Consider the following 24,005-nt stretch of genomic DNA (forward strand, 5'->3'; position numbering starts at 1 on the left):
CTTATATATACTTATATACCAAAGTTATTTCATTGTAAACAAACTTTCTATTTTAATGATTGCGCATATACTTGTGACTAAATGTGTGCATACTTTACTCCAGATTGTAGTCAAACACTCTCATGCAACACACACACTCATATAACACACACACACCATAGACTCTCATACAACACACAGACACCACACACTTTCATACAACACACACACCATACACACTCTAAAACAATACACACACGCCATATAATCTCATACAAAGCACACAACACACACACACTCTTATATAACATACACCCACATCACACACACTCCCATATACACCACACACACACTCATATAACACACACACACACACACACACACCACAGACTCTCATACAACACACAGACACCACACACTTTCATACAACACACACAACATATACACTCTAAAACAATACACACACACACCATAGACTCTCATACAGCACACACACCATACACTCTCATACAACACACGCACACCACACACACTCCAATATACACCACACACACTCTCATACAGCACACACACCATACACTCTCATACAACACACGCACACCACACACTTTCATACAACACACACACCATACACACTCTAAAACAATACACACACGCCATATAATCTCATACAAAGCACACAACACACACACACTCTTATATAACATACACCCACACCACACACACTCCAATATTCACCACACACACTCTCATACAACACACACCACAACATTCTCCTACAACAGACACACACACACAAGTCGTGAACCAGTAAACATGGTGTTGTGACTCAGTAATGAGTCCTGACCCGTGGTTTGAAGAGCCCTGATGTAAGCAATGAGACTAATGCCACAGTGTCCTCTGTGGTGGGAGTACTGCACTGCACACAATATTCATAAACTATATAAAGATAAAGACTGAATTAAACAAGGGACAAACTTAAATAGCAGGGAGAGGAAGCCAAAAAACAGGACTGTCCCATGAAAAATGGGCCAGTTTACAACCATGCCAAAGCAGCAGGAGGGAGGGTAACAAAATAGTACTTCTTGTATATTAAACTATACATAGAGTGGTGTTTACTATACATCATACCCCCAACTGTCCTGATTTTCACAGGACAGCCCCGATTTTAGGGGTCTGTTCCGCTGTCCCAGGATGATTGATACCTGTCCTGCATTGCCCCATGCATTTAAAAAAAAATCAGTTGAGGGGCGGCGGTGTGGGGTTGGGAAGGTTGCCGGCACAGCAGAAGCAGCCAGGGCAATGTGTCAGCTGTCTGCTCAGCTGAATAGTTTAATTTTTTCCAAAGTGATCTGTAGTGGTCTCTGAACTGTTCGGCAAGTAAATTATTTGAAAGTTGTATACAGGGTTAAAGTTTTTGTGGGATTTATATACTGCTCCAAATGCCTTTTTTCTACACAGAGCACTTAATACCTTAAACCTTGGGAGTATCATGTACAAAAAAAAAGGAACAGCTTTAATTTGTTAGGAATATTCATTCTGCTGTCAGTTAAAACGTTTGCTTCAAGCAAAGTCTGCACACATTACCGGTTGCAGACTGGGTAAGGAGGCTTGGTGGTTACCTAGGCAACCAGAAAGCATCCCCCTAGTAACAAAAGTCAGTTATCAGAGTGCTTATACTTTAAAAAAAAATTCATGTGTGTTATGTTCTGCCACTTGTTAAGCCCACTCCCCAGACGCCATCCCTGCTCCTGCCCACCCCATATCACACTTTTACTCAGAGTGGGGGGTGTCCCTCTTTTGGATTTTGAAATGTTGGGAGGTATGATACATGCTAATACTACATATACTGTTTGTGTACATATTGTTTATTCTAACTTGCCACAACTAGTTTCAGCTTGTTGTACACTGATGCAAGAATCTTCTAAAGAAAACCTGTCATGTAACTTAATACTTCTGTTTTATTAACTCTCTGTATTTCTGGATCACTACATTACAGTTTTTATTCCGGAAATACCCTTTGCAACAACTCTTTGCATTGTATCTCATATCTATTACAATAGCATATATCTCCCTCAGTAGCTTCCGCTCTGTGTCCCTGTCATGCACTTCTAGAAACTCAGCTGTATGTAGTGTATAAAGTCCTGTTATTGGCAATTTTAAGACACTTTTAATTTAACTTCTATTTTCAAATGTGCTTTGTTTCTTTGGTATCCTTTGTTGAAAAAGAATACACACATATCCTACACTAGTGGAAGCTAGCTGCAAGAGACAAAGGTGTCTGCACACATTTGTCTCTTGTGATTGGCTAACTAGATGTGTTCAGCTAGCTGCCAGTAGTGCAGTGCTGCTCCTTCAGCAAAGGATAACAAGAGAATGAAGCAAATTTGATAATAGAAGTAAATTGGAAAGTTGTTTAAAATTGTACTGTATGTTCTATCCAAATCATAAAAGAACATTTGGGTGTTTCCTGACCCTTTAAGAGAATATAGATTTGTAACCCCAAGCCTTTATCATACCTCTGTGCTAAATCTATTTTTGTATTGTAAATTAGTCTACTATGAAATTATAAACAGCTTGATAGATCATCAGTTAAATTCTATTGATGCCTGTTTGCATTACTCCAAGGCTTCGTTTTTAAATGTTCTAACCCTAAAAAGACTTAGACCTAGATTTGGAGTTTGGCGTCAGCCGTGAAAACCAGCGTTAGAGGCTCCTAATGCTGGTTTTAGGCTACCGCCGGTATTTGGAGTCACTCAAAATAGGGTCTAACGCTCACTTTTCAGCCGCGACTTTTCCATACCGCAGATCCCCTTACGTCAATTGCTTATCCTATCTTTTCAATGGGATTTTTCTAACTCCGGTATTTAGAGTCGTGTTTGAAGTGAGCGTTATATATCTAACGACAAAACTCCAGCCGCAGGAAAAAAGTCAGTAGTTAAGAGCTTTCTGGGCTAACGCCGGTTTCTAAAGCTCTTAACTACTGTACTCTAAAGTACACTAACACCCATAAACTACCTATGTACCCCTAAACCGAGGTCCCCCACATCGCCGACACTCGAATAATTTTTTTTAACCCCTAATCTGCCGACCGCCACCTACGTTATCCTTATGTACCCCTAATCTGCTCCCCCTAACACCGCCAACCCCTGTATTATATTTATTAACCCCTAATCTGCCCCCCTCAACGTCGCCTCCATCTGCCTACACTTATTAACCCCTAATCTGCCGACCGCAAAGCGCCGCCACCTACGTTATCCTTATGTACCCCTAATCTGCTGCCCCTAACACCGCCGACCCCTATATTATATTTATTAACCCCTAATCTGCCCCCCTCAACGTCGCCTCCATCTGCCTACACTTATTAACCCCTAATCTGCCGAGCGGACCTGAGCGCTACTATAATAAAGTTATTAACCCCTAATCCGCATCACTAACCCTATAATAAATAGTATTAACCCCTAATCTGCCCTCCCTAACATCGCCAACACCTAACTTCAATTATTAACCCCTAATCTGCCGACTGGAGCTCACCGCTACTCTAATAAATGTATTAACCCTTAAAGCTAAGTCTAACCCTAACACTAACACCTCCTAAGTTAAATATAATTTACATCTAACGAAATTAATTAACTCTTATTAAATAAATTATTCCTATTTAAAGATAAATACTTACCTGTAAAATAAATCCTAATATAGCTACAATATAAATTATAATTATATTATAGCTATTTTAGGATTAATATTTATTTTACAGGTAACTTTGTATTTATTTTAACCAGGTACAATAGCTATTAAATAGTTAAGAACTATTTAATAGCTAAAATAGTTAAAATAATTACAAAATTACCTGTAAAATAAATACTAACCTAAGTTACAATTAAACCTAACACTACACTATCAATAAATTAATTAAATAAACTACCTACAATTACCTACAATTAACCTAACACTACACTATCAATAAATTAATTAAATACAAGTCCTACAAATAAATACAATTAAATAAACTAGCTAAAGTACAAAAAATAAAAAAGAACTAAGTTACAAAAAATAAAAAAATATTTACAAACATAAGAAAAATATTACAACAATTTTAAACTAATTACACCTACTCTAAGCCCCCTAATAAAACAACAAAGCCCCCCAAAATAAAAAAATGCCCTACCCTATTCTAAATTACTAAAGTTAAAAGCTCTTTTACCTTACCAGCCCTGAACAGGGCCCTTTGCGGGGCATGCCCCAAGAAGTTCAGCTCTTTTGCCTGTAAAAAAAAAACATACAATACCCCCCCCCAACATTACAACCCACCACCCACATACCCCTAATCTAACCCAAACCCCCCTTAAATAAACCTAACACTAAGCCCCTGAAGATCATCCTACCTTGTCTTCACCTCACCAGGTATCACCGATCCGTCCTGGCTCCAAAATCTTCATCCAACCCAAGCGGGGGTTGGCGATCCATCATCCGGTGGCTGAAGAGGTCCAGAAGAGGCTCCAAAGTCTTCATCCTATCCGGGAAGAAGAGGCGATCCGGACCGGCAACCATCTTGATCCAAGCGGCATCTTCTATCTTCATCCGATGACGACCGGCTCCATCCTGAAGACCTCCACCGCCGACCCATCTTCTTCCGGCAACGTCCAACTGAAGAATGACGGTTCCTTTAAGGGACGTCATCCAAGATGGCGTCCCTCGAATTTCCGATTGGCTGATAGGATTCTATCAGCCAATCGGAATTAAGGTAGGAATATTCTGATTGGCTGATGGAATCAGCCAATCAGAATCAAGTTAAATCCGATTGGCTGATCCAATCAGCCAATCAGATTGAGCTTGCATTCTATTGGCTGATCGGAACAGCCAATAGAATGCAAGCTCAATCTTATTGGCTGATTGGATCAGCCAATCGGATTGAACTTGATTCTGATTGGCTAATTCCATCAGCCAATCAGAATATTCCTACCTTAATTCCAATTGGCTGATAGAATCCTATCAGCCAATCGGAATTCGAGGGACGCCATCTTGGATGACGTCCCTTAAAGGAACCGTCATTCTTCAGTTGGACGTCGCCGGAAGAAGATGGGTCCGCGGTGGAGGTCTTCAGGATGGAGCCGGTCGTCATCGGATGAAGATAGAAGATGCCGCTTGGATCAAGATGGTTGCCGGTCCGGATCGCCTCTTCTTCCCGGATAGGATGAAGACTTTGGAGCCTCTTCTGGACCTCTTCAGCCACCGGATGATGGATCGCCAACCCCCGCTTGGGTTGGATGAAGATTTTGGAGCCAGGACGGATCGGTGATACCTGGTGAGGTGAAGACAAGGTAGGATGATCTTCAGGGGCTTAGTGTTAGGTTTATTTAAGGGGGGTTTGGGTTAGATTAGGGGTATGTGGGTGGTGGGTTGTAATGTTGGGGGGGGGTATTGTATGTTTTTTTTTACAGGCAAAAGAGCTGAACTTCTTGGGGCATGCCCTGCAAAGGGCCCTGTTCAGGGCTGGTAAGGTAAAAGAGCTTTTAACTTTAGTAATTTAGAATAGGGTAGGGCATTTTTTATTTTGGGGGGCTTTGTTGTTTTATTAGGGGGCTTAGAGTAGGTGTAATTAGTTTAAAATTGTTGTAATATTTTTCTTATGTTTGTAGATATTTTTTTATTTTTTGTAACTTAGTTCTTTTTTTATTTTTTGTACTTTAGTTAGTTTATTTCATTGTAGTTATTTGTAGATATTGTATTTAATTAATGTATTGATAGTGTAGTGTTAGGTTTAATTGTAGGTAATTGTAGGTATTTTATTTAATTAATTTAATGATAGTATAGTCTTAGGTTTAATTGTAACTTAGGTTAGGATTTATTTTACAGGTAATTTTGTAATTATTTTAACTAGGTAACTATTAAATAGTTCTTAACTATTTAATAGCTATTGTACCTGGTTAAAATAATTACAAAGTTGCCTGTAAAATAAATATTAATCCTAAAATAGCTACAATGTAATTATAATTTATATTGTAGCTATATTAGGGTTTATTTTACAGGTAAGTATTTAGCTTTAAATAGGAATAATTTATTTAATAAGAGTTAATTAATTTTGTTAGATTAAAATTATATTTAATTTAGGGGGGTGTTAGTGTTAGGGTTAGACTTAGCTTTAGGGGTTAATCCATTTATTAGAATAGCGGTGAGCTCCGGTCGGCAGATTAGGGGTTAATAAGTGTAGGCAGGTGGAGGCGACGTTGAGGGGGGCAGATTAGGGGTTAATAAATATAATACAGGGGTCGGCGGTGTTAGGGGCAGCAGATTAGGGGTACATAGTGATAATGTAAGTAGCGGCGGTTTACGGAGCGGCAGATTAGGGGTTAAAAATAAAATGCAGGTGTCAGCGATAGCGGGGGCGGCAGATTAGGGGTTAATAAGTGTAAGGCTAGGGGTGTTTAGACTCGGGGTACATGTTAGGCTGTTAGGTGCAGACGTAGGAAGTGTTTCCCCATAGCAAACAATGGGGCTGCGTTAAGAGCTGAACGCGGCTTTTTTGCAGGTGTTAGGTTTTTTTTCAGCTCAAACAGCCCCATTGTTTCCTATGGGGGAATCGTGCACGAGCACGTTTTTGAGGCTGGCCGCTTGTGTAAGCAACTCTGGTATTGAGAGTTGAAGCTGCGTTAAAAATGCTCTACGCTCCTTTTTTGGAGCCTAACGCAGCCTTTATGTGGACTCTCAATACCAGAGTTATTTTTATGGTGCCAGAAAAAAGCCGGCGTTAGTTTTTTGGGTCGTTACCGACAAAACTCCAAATCTAGCCGTTAGTTTGAGAAAATAAATAAAGCAAAATACCCAAAATAATCTAAGAAGTACACATTTATTAATGTAGACTTAACACACTTTTCTAATACAAATCCTAAACTGTCAAACATTCTCTTTTGTTTTTTCTATACTACCAATATGTTCATAATTTAATTTAGCTACCAAAATGTACTTCAATAAATAGCTTTGCATATGTTTTTGTTTTTTTATTATTGATCTTATTATTTTTATTATTACTTCTATAACTATGTCCCAACTTCACAGTGTTGTATGATACTCACCAGAGGTCCTGGTAGACTTGCAACTTCACTCCAAGAATCCTTTAAGGGACAATAACTATAAATTGTACTCAGAAGACCTCCGACAACATAGATTTTATTATCTAATTCAACAGCATTAATGCATCTCTGGGAGAAAGGAGTTGGTGTTTTATAAGTCCACTTGCTTTCTTCAGGGTCAAAGCACTGCACCTGATACAGAATGAGAAGACAGGATTACTTTCTGTTTCATACCAACTAATAACCAATGGTACGCTGTGGCCTTACACTTGATACACTAAAGTGTTTATAACAGAAATCACTTATACCCTCCAACTGTCCCGATTTTCACGGGACAGTCTCGATTTTAGGGGTCTGTCCCGGGTTGCTTGCCATCTGTTGCTTGCCAACCCCAGGACCCCATACAATGAATTACAGATACCCATATATGATGTAGTGTGTGTATCTGTATGTATAAGTGTGTGTGTATCTGCATGTATAAGTGTATCCTATGTAGTGTGTGTATCTGCATATATAAGTGTAAGCTATTTTTAAGTGTGTGTCTAAATCTGCATGTATAAGTGTATGCTAAGTAGTGTGTGTGTGTGTCTGCATGTATAAGTATAAGCTATGTAGTGTGTGTATCTGCATGTATAAGTGTATGCTAAGTAGTGTGTGTGTGTGTCTGCATGTATAAGTATAAGCTATGTAGTGTGTGTATCTGCATGTATAAGTGTATGCTGTGTAGTGTGTGTATCTGCATGTATAAATGTAAGCTATGTAGTGTGTGTGTGCATCTGTATGTATAAATGTGTGTGTAAATTTGCATGTATAAGTGTAAGCTATGTAGTGTGTGTGTGTATCTGCGTGTATAAGTGTATGCTGTGTAGTGTGTGCATCTGCATGTATAAGTGTAAGCTATGTAGTGTGTGTGTGCATCTGTATGCATAACTATGTGTGTAAATTTGCATGTATAAGTGTAAGCTATGTAGTGTGTGTGTGTGTGTGTGTGTGTGTGTATCTGCATGTATAAGTGTATGCTGTGTAGTGTGTGTATCTGCATGTATAAGTGTAAGCTATGTAGTGTGTGTATCTGCATGTATAAGTGCAAGCTATGTAGTGTGTGTATCTGCATGTATAAGTGTATGCTGTGTTGTGTGTGTGTATGCATGTATAAGTGTAAGCTATATGGTGTGTTTGTGTATCTGCATGTATAAGTATATGCTGTGTAGTGTGTGTGTATCTGCATGTATAAACGTAAGCTATGTAGTGTGTGTGTGTGTATCTGCATGTATAAGTGTATGCTATGTAGTGTATGTGTATCTGCATGTATAAGTGTATGCTGTGAAGTGTGTGTGTTTCTGCATGTATAAGTGTATGCTGTGTAGTTAGTGTGTGTGTATCTGTTTGTATAAGTGTATGCTATGTAGTGTGTGTGTGTATCTGCATGTATAAGTGTATGCTATGTAGTGTGTGTGTATATGCATGTATAAGTGTATGCTATGTAGTGTGTGTGTGTGTGTATATGCATGTATAAGTGTATGCTATGTAGTGTGTGTGTATCTGCATGTATAAGAGTAAGCTGTGTAGTGTTTGTGTATCTGCATGTATAAGTTAAGCTAAGTAGTGTGTGTGTATCTACATGTATAAGTGTATGCTATGTAGTGTGTGTGTATCTGCATGTGTAAGTGTATGCTATGTAGTGTGTGTGTATCTGCATGTATAAGTGTAAGCTGTGTAGTGTGTGTGTATCTGCATGTATAAGTGTATGCTATGTAGTGTGTGTGTGTATCTGCATGTGTAAGTGTATGCTATGTAGTGTGTGTGTATCTGCATGTATAAGTGTAAGCTGTGTAGTGTGTGTGTATCTGCATGTATAAGTGTAAGCTGTGTAGTGTGTGTGTATCTGCATGTATAAGTGTATGCTATGTAGTGTGTGTGTATCTGCATGTGTAAGTGTATGCTATGTAGTGTGTGTGTATCTGCCTGTATAAGTGTATGCTATGTAGTGTGTGTGTATCTGCATGTGTAAGTGTATGCTATGTAGTGTGTATGTATCTGCATGTATAAGTGTAAGCTTTGTAGTGTGTATGTATCTGCATGTATAAGTGTAAGCTGTGTAGTGTGTGTGTATCTGCATGTATAAGTGTATGCTATGTAGTGTGTGTATCTGCCTGTATAAGTGTATGATATGTAGTGTGTGTCTGCATGTGTAAGTGTATGCAATGTAGTGTGTGTGTATCTGCATGTATAAGTGTAAGCTATGTAGTGTGTGTGTGTATCTGCATGTATAAGTGTAAGCGGTGTAGTGTGTGTGTATCTGCATGTATAAGTGTATGCTATGTAGTGTGTGTGTATCTGTATGTATAAGTGTATGCTATGTAATGTGTGTGTGTATGTGCATGTATAAGTGTATGCTATGTAGTGTGTGTGTATATGCATGTATAAGTGTATGCTATGTAGTGTGTGTATCTGTATGTATAAGTGTATGATAGGTAGTGTGTGTGTATCTGTATGTATAAGTGTATGATAGGTAGTGTGTGTGTATCTGTATGTATAAGTGTATGCTATGTAGTGTGTGTGTATCTGTATGTATAAGTGTATGCTATGTAGTGTGTGTGTATCTGCATGTATAAGTGTAAGCTGTGTAGTGTGTGTGTAAGTGTATGCTATGTAATGTGTGTTTCTGTGTATTTGAGTGTGTGTACATGTATAAGCTTGTGTTACTATGCATTTTTGCTTTCTTTATAGGCCAGAATCTAAAATATCAATGGGGAATGCAGAGAACAGTTTTAAAGAATATATTATTAAATGTCCAATTAAGATAAAAATATTTAGCACTAATGTAAAATATTATGGCACGTGTCCTCCTCATTCCTGCCTCTCTTACCCCTCCTTAGCCCTCCCCCTTTTTTTTCTCTCTCCTACTAACTATACTCTCTCACCCCTTTCCTTTCTATCTATCTTTCCTTTTGTTATTGTTGCATACACTTGGAGTGTGTTCAAGGTTTAGGGTGCTCCAGGGTATAAGTATACAGTTAGGTGTGTATTATAGCACCTAAATAAAACCAATAAAGTTTTTATGTTGAATTATATTATGATTTCAAAAAGTGTGGGAGGTTTAAGATACCTTGTATTGCACATCCCTTTATCTTTTGATGGTGTATTTTTATTTTTTGATGTACTGTTTTACAACAAACAAATAAAGGGATGACAGAAAAGGAAAGAGAGAGGAGGACATACATGAACTGAGAGATGGTGAAGTGAAGAATTATCTCATATCTATGTGACTTTTTCATATGTTCCTTTGTTAATTAAGGGCTAGCTAACAAGTGGCATAGTATATTGCATTTTCTTGATCACGAAAACTCCACTAGAGTTAAAGGGACAGTTTACTCAAAAATTTTCTCCCCTTTAATTTGTTCCACATGATCCACTTTACCTGCTGGAGTGCATTAAATTGTTTACAAGTAGCTCCTTTACCCTTATATTGGCATTTGAAATTGTTAATTTAGCATGTGGTATCCCCACCTATTCTGAAAGTTTGTGGCCGCGCGTACCAGCTATAGATAAGCTTTGTAAACACAGCCAGCAGAAGAAATTACACTCCCAGCCGGATATAGCAGAGATAAGGTAATACAATGTTGATTTTCCATTGTTCTCTCAAAGTACTGGTGATTGTTTTAAGGACAGATATAAGATAAAGAAGCAGGTATATGTGCACAATGTGATACAGTAATGAGATCTGATTATACCTACAAGCTCAACCCATTTTATTAGGTTGTAGCTTCAAAACACAAAATCAGAGCTTTAATATACACAAATAAGCCTTAAAAAGCTAATTTTCATACATTTTTTACTCCGCAGTGGGTAAAAAAAGCAATTGTAAACACATTGAGGGAAAAACTATTTTACAGTATACTGTCCCTTTAAGCTTTTTGCACTAGTCACGTTGCGCTGGTATTACAAGTTCAAAAGAACTTTATTTTGCACAAGCGGTAACCGGAAAAATCTGAACATCAAATATTGCGTGTCAATGGAGATAAAAAAAAAAACTGGAAAAAAACACCCCAGGCTAACACGATCACATTTTTGCATATTTATTCATAATCAAATATTTCTACATATATCTGATATTTTTTTTAAACAAATACGGTATATATTTATACCTATATACTGTATATAGATGATCATATATAGGTATAGATATATACAGATATATATATATATATATATATATATAGAGAGAGAGAGAGAGAGAGAGAGAGAGAGAGAGAGAGAGATCTTTTTTAAAATACATAGAACATATTCTGCTATGTGCAGAACATTAGAATGTGAAATATTAATTATATATACATACATACATACATATATACATACATACAAATACATATTTGGCAAAGTATCTGTATGTGTGTTAAAGTACTAAAGAACTTTGGCGGCTTTTTTTTCTAGCACCCGAGATTTCATATCTTTGAGCCCTAATAACTTTTTTGTGCAATATTTTTTTAAATAATGTTTATTAGACAGTGTTATTATGAGTGTAACTGTACTGTGTAATGTATTTATTAGACAGTGTTATTATGAGTGTAACTGTACTGTGTAATGTATTTATTAGATAGTGTTATTATGAGTATAACTGTACTGTGTAATGTATTTATTAGATGGTGTTATTATGAGTGTAACTGTACTGTGTAATGTATTTATTAGACTGTGTTATTATGAGTGTAACTGTACTGTGTAATGTATTTATTAGATGGTGTTATTATGAGTGTAACTGTACTGTGTAATGTATTTATTAGACAGTGTTATTATGAGTGTAACTGTACTGTGTAATGTATTTATTAGACAGTGTTATTATGAGTGTAACTGTACTGTGTAATGTATTTATTAGATAGTGTTATTATAAGTGTAACTGTACTGTGTAATGTATTTATTAGATGGTGTTATTATGTGTGTAACTGTACTATGTAATCTATTTATTAGATAGTGTTATTATAAGTGTAACTGTACTGTGTAATGTATTTATTAGATGGTGTTATTATGTGTGTAACTGTACTGTGTAATGTATTTATTAGATGGTGTTATTATGAGTGTAACTGCACTGTGTAATGTATTTATTAGATATTGTTATTATGAGTGTAACTGTACTGTGTAATGTATATTTATTAGATGTTGTTATTATGAGTGTAACTGTACTGTGTAATGTATTTATTAGACAGTGTTATTATGAGTGTAACTGTACTGTGTAATGTATTTATTAGACAGTGTTATTATGAGTGTAACTGTACTGTGTAATGTATTTATTAGATAGTGTTATTATGAGTGTAACTGTACTGTGTAATGAATTTATTAGATGGTGTTATTATGGGTGTAACTGTACTGTGTAATGTATTTATTAGATAGTGTAATTATAAGTGTAACTGTACTGTGTAATGTATTTATTAGATGGTGTTATGAGTGTAACTGTACTGTGTAATGTATTTATTAGATAGTGTTATTATGAGTGTAACTGTACTGTGTAATGTATTTATTAGATGGTGTTATTATGAGTGTAACTGTACTGTGTAATGTATTTATTAGATGGTGTTATTATGAGTGTAACTGTACTGTGTAATGTATTTATTAGATAGTGTTATTATGAGTGTAACTGTACTGTGTAATGTATTTATTAGACAGTGTTGTTATAAGTGTAACTGTACTGTGTAATATATTTATTAGATAGTGTAATTATGAGTGTAACTGTACTGTGTAATGTATTTATTAGATAGTGTTATTATGAGTGTAACTGTACTGTGTAATGTATTTATTAGATGGTGTTATTATGAGTGTAACTGTACTGTGTAATGTATTTATTAGATAGTGTTATTATGAGTGTAACTGTACTGTGTAATGTATTTATTAGATGGTGTTATTATGAATGTAACTGTACTGTGTAATGTATTTATTAGATGGTTTTATTATGAGTGTAACTGTACTGTGTAATGCATTTATTAGATGGTTTTATTATGAGTGTAACTGTACTGTGTAATGTATTTATTAGATGGTGTTATTATGAGTGTAACCGTACTGTGTAATGCATTTATTAGATGGTGTTATTATGAGTGTAACTCTACTGTGTAATGTATTTATTAGATGGTGTTATTATGAGTGTAACTGTACTGTGTAATGTATTTATTAGATGGTGTTATTATAAGTGTAACTGTACTGTGTAATGTATTTATTAGATGGTGTTATTATGAGTGTAACTGTACTGTGTACTATATTTATTAGATAGTGTTTTATGAGTGTAACTGTAATGTGTAATGTATTTATTAGATAGTGTTATTATGAGTGTAACTGTACTGTGTAATGTATTTTTTAGATAGTGTTATTATGAGTGTAACTGTACAGTGTAATGTATTTATTAGATAGTGTTATTATGAGTGTAACTGTACAGTGTAATGTATTTATTAGATGGTGTTATTATGAGTGTAACTGTAATGTGTAATGTATTTATTAGATAGTGTAATTATGAGTGTAACTGTACTGTGTAATGTATTTATTAGATGGTGTTATTATGAATGTAACTGTACAGTGTAATGTATTTATTAGATAGTGTTATTATAAGTGTAACTGTACTGTGTAATGTATTTATTAGATGGTGTTATTATGAGTGTAACTGTACTGTGTAATGTATTTATTAGATGGTGTTATTATGAGTGTAACTGTACTAAGTAATGTATTTATTAGATGGTGTTATTATGAGTGTAACTGTAATGTGTAATGTATTTATTAGATAGTGTTATTATGAGTGTAACTGTACTGTGTAATGTATGTATTAGATAGTGTTATTATGAGTGTAACTGTACTGTGTAATGGATTTATTAGATGGTGTTATTATGAGTGTAACTGTACTGTGTAATGGATTTTTGAAGTGTTTTGTGCAACTTTTTAGTTTTGCAAAACAGTTAACCAGAGCTCTGAGATTACAGTAAGATTTGTAGCGTAAATTTCAATAAACTTAAAATATACTTAAAATATAAGCACAATTAAAATGGATCACGGAAACACATCGCTTGTGCAAAAACGTTTGCGCTTAATTGTAATCTAGCCCTAAATATGAAGGCCACCTGTTCTAAGAAATAGGAAAAAGTGTCTTGTTTTTTTTGTTTTGTATACATATACTCAGAATCTTAAAGTGTTTGTAAATTTCAGACTTTAAGAATGTTGCAATGAAAGATTTATTAGTGTACAAGCAAAACTGCATAATTAATTTAAAAAAAAAAAACACTCTTATAATGGCAACGGTTACATATATAGCATTTGATTAGCTAAAGTTTACCATCACTTTAATAAACGTAGTGAATATTTAAGCATAAACATAGCATAATTGATTCAGTATTGATGATTATTGCCCAATGTGTTTGAAAGCAATTTTTTTTAATAAAATAATTTATGACATGTGATCAATTAACAATATCATGTTAAAACATAGAAATCCTTATCTACAATCATAAGTAAACATTCTAGCGATCATTATCTCTATGTGTACATTCTTTATAAGTGCTCTGTGAACTATATCTTTAAAGCTTCTATTAAACCAGGAAATAATAGTGTTTATTCATTAGTAATCAGGTTATGAATTCACCATTTATAAGATATGCCATACAAAATATGCCAAAATCAGTTTTTAAAAGGTCAAGGACAATAATGTTGTTGAAATACACAGTATAAGTGGGGTTTCTAATTGTTGAATTACCTGAATTTTGAAATACGTATAGAGACAGGTGCAAAGCATTTCTAAAGAATTAAGTCCCAGATGTTTATTTTTCCCATCTCCAAACATGTAATATGCTCATTTATATAATTAGATGACTATTCTGGACATTTTGATCTATTCTTCCACTAAAACACACAATATATGACTGAAAACTCAACAAAATGAAAACATTGTTATTGACCATTTGCTATTGTTATTGTCTAATTAAAGGGACACTGAACCCAGTTTTTTTTTCTTTCATGATTCAGATAGAGCATGCAATTTTAAGCAACTTTCTAATTTAATCCTATTATCATTGTTTCTTCGTTCTTTTGGTATCTTTATTTGAAAAAGCAGGAATATAAACTTAAGAGCCGGACCATTTTTGGTTCAGAACCTGGGTTACACTTGCTTATTGGTGGCTCAATGTAGCCACCAATAAGCAAGCACTAACCAGGGTGCTGAACCTAAAACGGGTCGGCTCCTAAGCTTTACATTCCTGCTTTTTAAATAAAGATAGCAAGATACAAAGAAAAATTGATAGAATAAGTAAATTAGAAAGTTGCTTAAAATTGCTGCTCTATCTGAATAATGAAAGAAAACGTTTGGGTTTAGTGTCCCTTTAAAGGAGCACTAAATACAGTAGAATTGAATAATTGACAAATAAACAATAAAAAGACAATACTATAGCATATATTTTGAATTTGAAATTAGCAGTAGAATATTTTCTGGCAAATTTCAAAGTTAATCCATTGTTTCCTCCCCCTTTATCATGTGACATCCATCAGCCAATAAAAAAAAGAAAGAAAGAAATGTATATACAGTGATTTTTTGCACATGCTCAGTAGGTACCTCAAAATATTTATATAAAATGTATGTGCAGGTTATGATAATATAAGTATATTGGAAAGTTATATATATTTTTTTTAATTGCATGCTTTATCTGAATCATGAAACTTAAAATTTGACTTTAGTGGCCCTTTAATCTGTTTATTTGTTGTTTTCTTCCAGTAATCATTCATTACAACCTAGTGCTGTTCTGTTTATTAAAAATCCAATATCACTACTTAGGTCTGCTGACAGCACATTCTCTCTCCCAACCCAACAGAAGGTTCATATATTCATGAACGCAACATAATATCGAAGCACTGCTTTATACCAGACACGTGCCTGCATTTACTTTAGTCGCCACCTTTCTGCAAAAAAATACCGGCCATGCTCATTAACATAAATTACTGTACATAATTATAGAGCATAACTCAGGAACTAAATCTGCTAGGACGGGTTTAATACGATTTATAATTAGAATCCAACATAGAATTCACCATGATAGAGCATTAATTTCTATATTTATTCTTTTATTTCTATATTTATGTGAACCTTAGAAATGCCACCCTTGTCAGTAAAATACTGGCTAGGTGCAAACCTATCTAGTTCTGACGCACCTCAAACAGGGCAGGAGTGTGGAACAGTCAAATTAGCTGAACCTTACTGAATGACTTGCATCACACAAGGACGTTCTAAACAACAGAATAGTTCTGCTGCTCAAGTTATAGGGACAGAAGTTGTGCAGTACCTGTTCTATCTCTACAGTAGTATATATTGCATTATATCATCTATGGTCAGATGTCCATTACATTCAACTACATATCCAACAGCATTAAAAGTAGTCCTGGCTCTGTATAACAGCCTAATTAAAAGGAGTAAAGTCAAAGTAGTAGTTGTGCATCTGAATAAAGGAAAGCAGATGAGATTTTGATGTATAGTTTAATCAGCAGTTATGACTCATTCAGTTATTCTTACTGAATACTGTACAAATGAATTCATTTATTAACACAATTGATAGTGAATATATTATACAAACATGGTCTTCTTTTATCTGATGGTGAATTAGTAATTAGTCAAGTGAGAAAGATCTTGCCTCTGATATAGTCACTGTGATTGTTTGGTCTAAACATTGGGAGATGTCAACACAGCAACTCTGGAAAGTCCCAGCAATAAAAAACTTAAAGGGATTGTTTACTTCAAAATGTTTATTGTTTAAAAAGATAGATAATTCCTTTATTACCCATTCCCCAGTTTTACATAACCAACATGGTTGTAATATATTTTTTAATTCTGGGATTACCTTAAATCTGCAGACTGCCTCCTTATCTCAGTGCTATTTAAAGATTTGTATTTTAGCCAATCAGCATATATATATATCACACATGAACAGGCAGTGTCTTGCTGTGAAAAGCTATAAAAATGCACTGAGATAAAAGCTGCCTGCAGGGGCTTAAAAATGACAGAAATTCAGAGGTTTAAAGGTTATAAAGTATATAAATATAACAATGTTGGTTGGGCAGAGCTGGGGAATGGGAAGTAAAGGTGTTATCTATCTTTTTAAATAATAAGAATTTTGGAGAAGATTGTCCATTTAAATGTATGATTGGCACACATGAGACTGGGTTTATTAGCTAAATTAATTTTCTTGATGTAAAGAAGACAAAGGGAATGTAGTGTTGGTATGAGTATGTTTCAGATTGTAGCCCTGCCGGACACACACTATGCAAATGCATTGGAAAGTGGGCAATATTTATTAGGAGATCTCCCCCCTTTCACCTATTTCTTTGATATTATATGCAGCTGATTCACAATAGAGACCCCATCCTGCTACTATCCCTAACTGTGACCCTGCAACATCCAACATATAATTCCCTCTCTGTACAATCTTGGATCACAATAATCCCCCCTTAAAACTAAATCCCCTTCTCTAAATGATACAGCTCTAAAATCTAATACCCCTCAAATTTCTGCATCACCTTCCCAATACTACCGTAAAAGCAACCAAAGAAAAACAATATTTATTCAACCCAGGGAACACAAAGGCACAGTATAAACTTTATAATTATACGCCATTTCTGTTGTTTTGCTATAGAATAACATATGACAAGTTTAAACCTTCTGCAAATATTAACAACATCAAGATTAACATCTTGTTTGCTGCATTTGTTTTTTTTCAATAACCAAGCTCCACCCTTCACTTACTTGCCTTTTCAGTAGGTGAATGCATCTGGGTCTCTACCCAACATGTTCATTTTCGCCAACGCTGTCATAAATTAGGGCCTAGGTATATCGGCCCATACAAGGTCCTTAAAAGACTTTCTCCTGTTGCCTACAGAGTGGCTTTGCCCTGAACCCTCAAGGGTGGTGGAGAATATGAGGATGTCATCCAAATAGACGATGACAGTGCGATTAAGGAGGTCACGGAAGACATCATTGACGAATGCTTGAAAGACAGCAGGGGCATTGAACAGCTCAAAAGGCATTACGAGGTATTCTTAATGCCCTGATCTCGTGTTGAAGGCAGTCTTCCACTCAAGTCCTGGGAATATACGAATGAGATTGTACGCCCCACATAGATCCAATTTTGTAAAGTAGCAAGCATTTTGGACCGAATCATATAATTCAGTGATCAAAGGAATAAGATAACGGTTCTTGATTGTAATGTTGCTTAGGGCTCTGTAGTTTATACAGGGTCTCAGACCCTGAAGCCAGCCCCGGCAGAAGAGGAGGAAGGGCGAATAAAGCCTTTAGCTAGGCAGGGCCGGTGCAAGGATTTTTGTCTACACAGGTGAAGGTGCATTTTGATGCCCCCCCAACACAATACCTCCCGACCCTCCTCCACCCCCATACCAAGTACATTTTATTTGCGCTCCATTAAACTAACTTATTTTTATTTTACAGGAAAAAAAATATTTGTGGTTTTGTGAAGTGTACAATATTTTATTCAGCTGGACTTCAGAAAAGGAGTTGCAATTTTTTTTTCCCACAACAAAAAAATTGTGTTTTGTATCATAGCTGAACGCTGTTATGCTTACAGTAAACACAGGTGCCGGTTCATTATAAAATATTTAATTAAATATATCTTATAAAAAATGTATTCATTATTTATTCTGTATGCTATTTATGGCAAACTGTGCAACTGAACCACCGCCACACAGGGACTAAAAATTTGGGATTATCTGTGTATTGTTTAATTCTACAATGAGTCTCAAATTTCACTTTAAATTAGTGTCTCTGGTTGGCCACAGCAAAGGAGACTATAACATAAGCTCCACCATAATTTTCTTGCGGTGTCCCTGGAAATCTTTGATAATAGCAACACACTTCTATTACAGATCTACAAACTGTACAACTGTAGTATCCCCAAAGAAAACAGAGGAACATATACATAGTGTAATACTCTAGAGTGTGAGTACCCTGTCTTGTCAGCAGCTGCAGAGTTGAGGACAGCTATTGTAGAGCAGTCTTTCAGTATGCCTAATGAATATATTCATTAAAGTTCTTTCCCACCACCACCAGACTAGTCACTCACAGTGCCTGTGCTGCACCCGGGCCACACCACAATCACACTGCCGCCGTTGGTCCTGCCTGGCCCCTGCCCCCAGTGCCACAAACTTGTCAGTCACCAATTCCCTTTACATCACAGTCAACACTGTCATCACTGCAAGCAATTTAAGCCCTGTGCATTCTAATTTCTTCCCGGCGTCTGCCACCCCTGCCGGCTGCCCTCGGCTGCTACCCTCAGACTTCAACCCCGCCATCCTACCTCACTGCAGTGCTTTCATTACTCTGGTCGCCTGGGTGGGTGTCAGTCGCATCGCTCACATAGCTCAGGCATCCCCGCAGATTTCCCTCATATAGCGTCTTAGGCAGGCAGCACAGCTGCGCAAGCGACCTCCACTCCTCTCCACACCACGGCACACACGACACGCCCACAATGTAGCCAGCACATCATGTTGATGTAGGATCAGGATGGAAGTTGCAGAAAGCCACTCCAGCCAGGCAATAGATTTAAAAACTCCAGCCAGGTGATAGATTTAAACACTCCAGCCAGGCGATAGATTTAAACACTCCAGCCAGGTGATAGATTTAAACACTCCAGCCAGGCAATTGATTTAAGATAAATGCTGCCTCACCCTCAGCCTGACTGACTGAGCAGCTTTACTCACTCCCTCTCTCCTCCACTTCTGAGTCCTCCTGTGCGTGCGCACACGCCACTATACAGGCAGCCGAGGCACATGCATGTTTAAGTTGTCGTTGTCCACAAACATTTTAACTCTCACTCACACTTCAGACAGATACACCTCGGCAGTCGGCACCTCCCGCTCTCTGCGCCCCCCTGCTGGCGGAGCTCTAGGGATGTGATGCAGCGTAGTAAACTTAGCAAGGCAGGAGTGAAAACAGGATGTAGCCCAGGAGGCCAACTGTCCCTCAGTCCAGTCGAATAGAGGATTGTGTTTACATAGCCAAGGAAGACCAAGGATAACTGGTTGTGCAGGAGAATGAATGACATCGAACTGCAACTGTTTGGTATGTAGGACTCCCACAGTCATGGTTAGGGGTGCTGATTCTAAATGGATTAAACCTGATCAAAGGGGAGTGCCATCCAGAGTGGTTATTTTAAGACATTGTTTTTTCTGAAGAAGAGGCAACCCTACGTGAATCATGAAACGATGATCTAGGAAATTTCCAGCTGCCCCTAAATCAATAAAGTGTGGACAGAATTCTGAAGAAAGGTAAGGTTAACAGGTACCAGGATCTGAGAAGAACGAGGGGAATTAGTAGTGGCCAGGCTTAGTGGTACCCCACTTTTATCCTCTAAACATTGGATTTTCCCAGCAGTATATCACAATTCTTGAGTTGGTGTGAATTAGAACCACAATAGAAACACAGTTCATCTTCAGAGGTAATTGGAGGTGCTGAAGTGGTAGAGGACAGCCTTCTTATACCGGCGTCAAGTGGAAGGATAAAGAAATATCCCATAAAAAAGTGAGTTTAAGAAATGAGGTAAGACAGGGTAGTCCTTCACGGCAATAAGGGTAAGGCAGAGAATGGTCAGAGACATAAAGTTCGGCAACCAAAAGGCAAACCAGCAGTTCAGGAGTTAACCAGTAGAATGGTCACAGACAGGCAGAGGTCAGCAACAAAAAGGCAATCCAGCAGTTCAGCGGTAAACCAGTAGAATGGTCAGGAACAGGCAGAGGTCAGCAACAATAAGGTAAACAGCTGTTCAGGTTAGAAAATGTAAACACCTAGGAGTACCCACAGTAATACCTTGGGCAAAGTGCATAAAGTGAGAGATACTTACATAGGCACAGGTTCGCACCAAGAACAGCAAACAGGGGAGCGGCAACAGAGGCCAGAAGTGGCATGCGGCGATGATGTCATCACCACAACAACCGCCGTAACCATGGCAATGGCCGTGGTAGGAGAGGCAGAGCCGCTAGCCACTGCCAAGACAGAGCGGCGTGACATGAAAAAAAAGGAGTCATAGTGCATTTATATACAAAAAACAGTTAAACAAATACACAAAACAACATCTTTTAAAACAAAAAGGAGTAAAATCGGAACCTAATACTGTACTAGCTTATATATCTGTGCGAAGGGAGTTGGCAAGGAAAGACAGTCACTTACGCTGTTACACACAGCTTTCCATGGAGCATGAAAAAATAATTTTTTTGCAATTCCAGTTAAATACATTTTTCTTGAGGTCAGGTCTCTGTCCTTTCCTCTTTCCAGAGTGGGCAAGGAAGTTAGCTAACCCTCTCCTCAGTGCAGTCCTACCCTGCAGTCCTGGCGGAAGTTATTGAATAATTTATCATTTTTAGTTATGTATAGACAGCACATATACGCATATAGGCAATCCCCTTGTGACATCATGAGGATTATTTTAATACCAAACATGCCATATTTTGTCACCCAATAACATGTTATTAAAACATGCTATAAAGGGATATGAAACCCAAGTTTTTTTCTTTCATGATTCAGATAGAGCGTGTACTTTTAAGCAACTTTCTAACTTACACCTATTATCATATTTTCTTTCATTCTCTTGGTATCTTTATTTTTAAAAGCAGGAATGTAAGCTTAGGAGCAAGTGCTACCCAGGTTCTGAACCAAAAATGGTCTATGTCCTAAGCTTACACTTATGCTTTTAAAATAAAGATAACAAGAGAATGAAGAAAAATGGATAATAGGAGTAAATTAGAAAGTTGCTTAAAATTTTCATGCTCTATCTGAATCCTGAAAGAAAATGTTTGGGTTTCATATCCTTTTAAGCTATCCTACTGTTTTCAACTCCAATTGACCTCAGTCTCTGCCTTGATACAGGACATTGTTTTCTGTCACTTTGTGCTTTATAAACTGACTTAAGGCACCAGGTATCTGTTTTAAGTAAAAAATGTTTGGTCAAGTGAAACTTAACCCCTTAAGGACGCAGCTTTAGTTTGCAGAATTGTTCCATAACAGAATAATTCCATCATTGGTCATTAAGGGGTTAAGAACTATTTATGACAGGGTGTTTTTTTTTTTTAGGATAACCATAGGGAAATACTCATATGAAAAAACTAAATAAGTAACACAGAGAGGAAAAATCAGGTCTTCATGACTAGTGCATTACTAAAAAGTCAAGCTTGTTTAACTAAATCTTTACTTCCCAATATTCTTTGCATTGATGGCAACTGTATATGCCAATAAATATGTACAAAATGTATCTGTTGCTATACTGTAAAGGTAATGAATTACAACAGTTTTAAAATGTGTAGACTGTTTCATCTTGATTGCTCTGGATTAAAAAAATCTGTGCACTCTCTTACACTTCTTAGGGAGAAAGGTGCAAATGTTAATTTTTCACAAAATAGAGACAATGTATGGATATAATACATTACCTTGTCAGTGTTCATATATGCATCTAAAGCCCCTCCAATCACATAGAGCTTATTCATGCACGATACAACAGCTGCTGAGCTAACCGCTTCCAACATGGGCGTAACAGGGGTCCAGGTGTTAGTAAATGAGCTGTAACGTTCCATTGACGACAATCTCTGCAAGCCGTCAAAGCCCCCTACTGCATAAACCTAAATAAAAATATATAATGATGCTTAGCTTCTGTAACTATAGTTATTCAACAAACTGAAATAAAAATATAACATGCATATGAAAGAGCAATAGTTTTGCATGGACAAATGTACTTAAAAGGATATATAACCGAAAAAAAAATTATTTCATGATTCAGACAGAGCATGCAACTTTAAACAACTTTCCAACTTATTTATATTGTCTAATTTGCTTAGTACTCTTTGTATCCTTTGTTGAAAAGTATACCTAAGTATTCATAGAAGCTGCTGAAACAGTTAATTCGGGAACCGCACTCTTCAATTAGCAAACACTGCACAATGCAAACTGCAAGGTATGATTCTTTAATTAAATGTTTCACTGCTGGGCAGAAAAAGAACAAGGTGACACGCTCCTTTCAAATATATAAAAATTAACATTTATTTTGTTGCATTAAAAATTTTAACAAGCCGTCAATCCAAAATATGACACTGAGTAGCGCAGCACAACGGCACTGCTGGGCAGCACACAAAACTGACCTTAGAGGGAATGCTGCTTGTCAATGGATTTCAGTTAGCTCCTAGTTGAGCATTACTGCTTCTTCAACAAAGGATACCAAGAAAATGAAGCAAATTAGATAACAGAAGTAAATAGGAACGTTGTTTAATATTATATGATCTATCTGAATCATGGAAGAAAAATTTTGGGTTTCATGTCCCTTTAAGTGATAAGGATGTTAACAGCTATGGATTTTGTGTAAAATTATGTTTGTCCCACACTCCCTAGAGAAGCCAGAAAGCAAATTCTGTAAGCACTGCAGATCTGGTTTAAATACCATCTGCAGCATGATCTGAAGTTATAGGGGCCTATCTATCAAGCTCCGAATGGAGCTTGATGGCCCGTGTTTCTGGCGAGTCTTCAGACTCGCCAGAAACACAAGTTATGGAGCAGCGGTCACAAAGACCGCTGCTGCATAACCCTGTCCGCCTGCTCTGAGCAGTCGGACAGACATCGCCGGAAATAAACCCAATCGAGTACGATCGGGTTGATTGACACCTCCCTGCTGGTGGCCCATTGGCCGCGAGTCTGCAGGGGGCGGCGTTGCAATATTGAATATGGAGATCGTATTGCTCTCCGTATTCAGCGAGGTCTGGCGGACCTGATCCGCACTGTCGGATCAGGTCCGCCAGACTTTGTTAAATAGAGGCCATAGAATTAGAATTAGCAAAGCACATTTTTTTTTTACACATAAACAAGCTTTATTGATGGCCAGTGACACAACTCACAAGCATTTTATAGCCCACTAGCCATCGGCAAGTGGAAATGTAATGGTGGCGAGTTAGTTAGTGAATGCG

At 36.8% G+C, this 24,005-nt stretch overlaps 1 protein-coding gene across 1 annotated transcript in view; it reads right to left on the reverse strand.

Annotated features, from left to right (window-relative positions):
• Nucleotides 1–24,005, reverse strand: part of KLHL35 (kelch like family member 35) — a 91,759-nt gene that overhangs the window by 8,309 nt on the left and 59,445 nt on the right. The window contains exons 5-6 of the mRNA XM_053705086.1: nucleotides 22,485–22,673; nucleotides 7,053–7,241 (exon numbers count right to left, since the gene is read on the reverse strand). Of these exons, the coding sequence (XP_053561061.1) occupies nucleotides 7,053–7,241; nucleotides 22,485–22,673 (378 nt within the window). The remainder of the gene's footprint in view (nucleotides 1–7,052; nucleotides 7,242–22,484; nucleotides 22,674–24,005) is intronic.

The sequence above is a fragment of the Bombina bombina genome, chromosome 3 (genome assembly GCF_027579735.1).
Source record: "Bombina bombina isolate aBomBom1 chromosome 3, aBomBom1.pri, whole genome shotgun sequence".
In the NCBI taxonomy this organism is placed as follows: domain Eukaryota; kingdom Metazoa; phylum Chordata; class Amphibia; order Anura; family Bombinatoridae; genus Bombina; species Bombina bombina.